Source organism: Phoenix dactylifera, chromosome 8 (genome assembly GCF_051530095.1).
Source record: "Phoenix dactylifera cultivar Ajwa chromosome 8, Ajwa_hap1_PhDact_Kaust_v1.1, whole genome shotgun sequence".
NCBI lineage: Eukaryota > Viridiplantae > Streptophyta > Magnoliopsida > Arecales > Arecaceae > Phoenix > Phoenix dactylifera.
The window spans coordinates 17794582-17800216 of record NC_143197.1 but is presented as its reverse complement, the minus strand read 5'-3'; the positions used below and the strand labels follow the sequence as shown (position 1 = coordinate 17800216).

The following is a 5635-nucleotide window of genomic DNA, read 5'->3' as shown; positions in this document are numbered from 1 at the left end:
TAAAACTTTGCCGAATTAGATTTAAAAGCTCTCTATCATTTTCTACTACATATTTTATCTTGTTGTTAATCATTGTGAGTCGTCTTGATCTCATTTTCTTAATGTATCGTGAATGTATCGAGAGTGTGATATTCATTAGTGTCTATCAAGTTAAACTGCATTATTAATTTGATATCTACTTAATTGTTGTGTTAATCATCGAAATAATACTATCATCCTCATGTTGTTTGGCTACCGCTCGATCCAAGTTGTTCTTGTTTTTCGAGAGGCGAATAGAGCTGTAGACTGCATCATTTTCTTTGCTGCTCATCATTCTAGAGAGGTGTTATGTATTGAGACTGCAGTTACTCTTTTATCTTTATGTGATCTTCTTTCTCTTGATGCTAGAGGCTGTGTTCATACTCGTTTGGCGTGAGCCATGAATGTAAAAAAAATAAAAAATCCCTAAATTAATTTGGATAGGCGAGAAAAATTAGGCACCAATCCGGTACATGAGATGAACATGTGATATAAATATTTTAATAATAATATAACAACTTCTTTTGGACCTAGATGGCAAGAACTCACGCTTCATTAATTACGTCCTTCTACGTCCCTAATAGTACTTAACGTAAGGCCCTGCTTTTTTGTCCCATCAGACGTCCCTCTCCAAGATGGCTGCCCTGAGGGAATTCTTCATCACCACTGTGAACGCAAACGTCTCTGTCGGGTCCGGCCGCTCCCCGGGCACCGCATCCCACCGGAACTCCCTCACCATCCTCGCCAGCATTAGCTGCACGTGCAGCAACCCCAGCGTCGCCGCCGGGCAGATCCTCCTTCCGGCCCCGAACGGCATCATCCTCAGTCCTCGCGTCCCGGTGACGTCGGTATCCCACCCTTCGCCGCCCTCCTCGAACCTCTCCGGCCGCCACTCCTCCGGCTTGTCCCACACGCTCGGGTCCTCCGTCATCCACGCCGTGTAGAACTCCACATTTGCATCGGTTGGAATCCGGAATCCCCCTAGCTGCGTCTCCCTCGTCGCCGCATGCGATAACACGAAGTGGCTCGGCGGGTGCCGCCGCAGCGTCTCCTTCACCATCGCCTGCAAGTAGCCCATTCCCTCGACGTCGTCCTCTGTGATCTTCATCCCCTTCTCCGTGCCGACTTTGCGGAGGATCTCCTTGTACAGCCGCTCCTGCGCTGCTTGATTAAGAATCAGATGCAGCAATGCCCACTCGAGCGCAGTTGCACTAGTGTCGGTGCCGGCGCTCATCACCTCCGAGCACAATGTCATCAGCTCCTCCTCCCCAAGCCGGCCCCTCCCGGCCGGCTCCAGCCCGAACAACGAGTCGACGTAGGCCTCACCGATCGGGCTCACCATCTCCCATGAACAGCTCACATCCTTCTCCCCGCCACTCTCCACGAAGGCCCTTCTGGCTCTCGCCAGTGGAAGCAGGCAGTCCATCTGCCTCTTTCTTAGCTTCCTCGCCTCCGTGAGCTGACCGCGGAAGAGCGGAGTGAGCATCGGAAGGAAGTCGGGCAGCTTCGGCGTCGTCATCATCATAACATCCTTGAGAACAGCCTCGATCTCGCGGACATGGTCTTCGGGGACTTTAGCTCCAAAGCAGATGCAGACCAAGATGCTGCAGATGGTGAGCCGGCAGTTGCTCATCACTTGGACGGCGCCGGTCTTTTTATACTCGTCGCGGAGGCGGGCGAGGTGGTTGGTCATGGCCCAGTCGCGGATCCAGCCGAATTTCTTGACGCGAGCAGGGGTGACGATCTCGGAGACGAAGTTGCGGCGGAGGGAGCGCCAGAGAAGGCCGTACTCGGCGGAGTTGATGGTGCACTTGCCGGCGCTGAAGAGGAGGCGGGTCGGGGAGTCGGCGGGGCGGCTGGCGAAGAGGGGGCCCTTCTGGACGAGGGCCTCGTGGATGAGGTCCGCGGAGGTGATGATGATGAGGGTGCGCTGGCCCATGCGCATGCTGAAGATTGGGCCGTAGCGCAGCCGGAGGTCGCGCACCACGTACATGAAGGGCCGGCGCTGGAGGATGACTTGGAAGAGGTTGCCGACCACCGGCCACCCAGGCGGGCCCGGTGGGAGGTCCCCGGGTGCGCCTGTCCCGCCGGTGCGTGAGCAGCGGCGCCACCAAAGTGCTGCTAATAGCAAGGTGGCGAAAATTAGGAGGAGATCCATAAGATCCATGGCTAGTGGTGGTGCTGGTGTTGGTGGTAGTAGAAGCAACAGAAGCAGTAGCAGCAGCTCTAATAAAAGTGGTGGTGCTAGTAGCTCCAGTGAAAGTGATGCTGGGGGTAGAGTGAGGACGACTGAGAACTATGGTAAGGTAATAAAATGGAGGGAAATATAAATGATAGTATTAATATTACTATTAGTAGTTGTGGAGGGTTGAGGACAAGAAGGAAGGTAATGGTTTACAGGGAAAGGATGGGATGGATATAGTAGTAGAACTGCAGAGAAGTGAGGAGCAGTAGAGAAAGAAGTGGAGATACCGGTGGTATATATAACTCGGAAAGGGAGTGAAAAAAAATTGGAGTAGAATAAGAGGAGGTATTCAGTGGCAGGGGAAGTAGAATTACGAGTCTGGTTGCGATGGAGTGGGAAAAACGAGAGTTGGACGGTATATAAGGAGGAAGTGAATGAGAGAGGAATTCGGGAGTGAATGAGAGCCATCTGCCAGCTAAATGGAGTGAATGCTTAATTAAGGGATTCTGAATGGTGACAGAGGGGGCGAGCGAAGGGTGTCTGGAGGTTGCAGAGTGGGATACGGGTTGAAATCTTGGAGATAGCCATTGGGGAGGACATGAAGAAAGTTAGCGGCTGAAAGTAGGAGCCCACGGTTGCGTAAGAGAAACCATATTGTTTTAAATTGTTGGGAGTTGTGGTGGGTGTTGATCTGACAGAGTAGTTGGCAGAGGAAGTTGGGTCGGAGCCAATTTGGTTTGGAAGGAAAGTGATGAGAAGCAATCGAGGACGCTGTATTTAAGTTGGTCGGCATGTTACAATAAATGGGGTAGATTCGGGGTTGTGTAAAAGGATTCACCATCCTTCAAACCAAACAGCCATTTGATCACCCACCCTCGCTACGAGAGCTATGCATGCAGCATTGTGCATAAAATATCTTTCGACTAGTCATTCTGCATAAAATTTTAGGTTGTTATAAATGGTATCAGAACGAATTCAGCCCATAATCTATGTGAACTAGAAAATGTTACTCGTCAGAACTTAGACGGAAGAAGTACGTAAGATTCGTGTAGATGTGTGTTTAATTTCATATCGATTATTTGTTGAATAAATTTTGAATTCTAAATTGTTACAAAGTGCTTCGAGAGCTGCGCGGTAGGTGATCCAAGTTGGATTCGCCTTCTTTCAAAAAAAAAAACCACCGTTGGATCACCCAGCGCAGAGATCTCAAATTATGCCAAACTCTGTCATTCATCTGAAGCACCGCTCTCAAAGCGAGCAATTGATGATCCAACAGTGGCTTTACGCGAAGGACGGCGAATCCTCCTTCTACGCGAAAGATGCACCCGTACCTTGTTTGGAGGTGTGACATCTGAGGGAATTAAATATGTAGTAAATGCCTACAGAATAGTGATGTACCCAAAGGGAGAATTGAAGGGTAATTCATTTATGAATCCAGTTACGCTTTGGGAACTGGTAGCCATGAGATTGGCTGGGCTTCGATTCTCGGCCATGTGAGATGTAACCAATACAAGGAATTGATATATACAAACCATATACATGGTATTGTTCCTACCCTGTGTCTTTCTCTACATAATTTTGTGGAGAGGGAACACCAGAGGATACTGAAAGGGGAATTCATTTGCAAATCCATTTACGTTTTCGGATATAGTTAGTGATGACACGGGGTTTGGCTTCCACTCCTGCCATGCTGCAATACATTATTGATGGTACTTGTTGAGGTCGGAGGAATCTCAGACCTTATCTCCACCGAACTGAAATAGAAAAAGAAGACTGCGTTCCCACATAAGGTATTGTCTGTTTTGCGGAAGTACGTACGTATCGCGTGACGCGTGTCGTGGTCAGCTTACTTCCCTCACGGTTTTGCCTTTTAAAAAGCGCCTCCTAAGAAAAGGATAATCGAGCCCTCCATTTGAGGCACAGACCTTTTTCACTATTCAGTCGATGTGGGACTAAGTCCGGACCCCTTATTTCCACAACATCAGCCCTCCAGCAGGAAGGTCTGCGCCGAGGTCAAGGGCTCCTACCTGGCGTGCCATTGTTGAGGTCGGGGTTCCCCGACCTCAGAACTTAGCCCCCACCGAATTGGAACAGGAAAAGAAGACCGTGTCCCCACAGAAGGTATTGTCCGCTTTGGGAAAGTGCGCACGTATCATATGACGTGTATCGTGGGCAGCTTACTTCCCTCACGATTTTGCCCTTTAAAAGGTGCCTCCTCAGGGAAGGGTAATCAAGCCCTCCATTTAAGACACATACCTTTTCGTTATTCAGTCGATGTGGAACTAAATCCGAGACCCTTTATTTCCACAACATCAGTACTCATTAGCATGGCAGATGTTATTCGAGTCCTTTGGAGTCAATCCACGATAATTTTAACATCCTTCTCCCTCTTGGAAAGCTCCCAGCGCATACCCGAACACACCATCCAGCCAGCCTGGATGAAGAAGACTGAGGGAACGCCATTCCCAAACAAAAGAAGCAAGTGCATCAGAAACATGAATCTGAAAGAAGGTATCCTGTTCATCAATTCATTGACTATTGGGGATCTCATTTGTTGGGGGAAAAACCCCAAGTCATACTGTTGCGGAGGCGCTCGGCCAGAAGGCACTGACCGGGAAGGCGCTCGGCCAGAGGGCATCGACCCAAAGGCTGCTCGGCTGGAAAGTGCCGAGCAGAAGGAGCGTTGACCGGAGAAAGCGCCAAGTAAAGGCACCCGACCAAAACACCCAAGTGCGTCCGCTCGGCCGGAAAGAGCCGACCAGAGGATGCCGACCAGAGATAGCACCGAAGGGAGGCGCTCGGTTAGGAAGCGCTTGCTCGAAAGACGCCGATCAGGGATACTTCGAAGGCAACCCCGCCACAGGGCGCCCTACTGGGCGACCAGCTCGGCTCGGCACCCCTGCCGAGCCGATGCCTTAACCAAGCACTCAATCCTCCAGGGGATTTGACAACTCGACTACAACTTGTCGCCTGCCATAATCTCTAAGCCGTCAAGGCATAAGATCTCCGCAGGTATTCGGCACGACCTGCCATTAATGCATGAGACTCCCTCAAGTCTCCGATGCACCCAGTCATTAAATGAACACGGCTCAAGACGATCTCCGGATCATTGAACCGTCAGAGCGTATGGCTCTCCCTGACCGCCGGTTCATTCGGTATTAAATGCACTCACCATCCACGAACCCCAGGCCCACTACGGCCGGCGGTTCAACAACTCCAACAGGTCCGATCGACCGTGACAGCTCTCTGACTCCGGTCTGATCCGGCCTTATTCTCCACTACGCCATTAATGGGCTAAATCATTACAAAAGGGACAAACTCCCCTGTCACCTCCCAGGAAACGCAAAACCCCACTATAAAAGGGGAGCCTGGGGGGAACGGGGGGGAGATAGACACAATTGATGACATCAAAGCTTTCATCTTTGCTTCATC

General features: G+C 50.4%; 1 protein-coding gene across 1 annotated transcript; it reads right to left on the bottom strand.

Moving 5' to 3' along the window:
- Positions 1 to 472: 472 nt before the first annotated feature.
- Positions 473 to 2829, bottom strand: LOC103723199 (cytochrome P450 77A3-like). The gene has a single exon (XM_088702940.2). It carries the CDS (start codon positions 2183 to 2185, stop codon positions 635 to 637), a length of 1551 nt encoding a protein of 516 aa, XP_088559066.2. The 5' UTR covers positions 2186 to 2829; the 3' UTR covers positions 473 to 634.
- Between the last annotated feature and the right edge of the window lie 2806 nt (positions 2830 to 5635).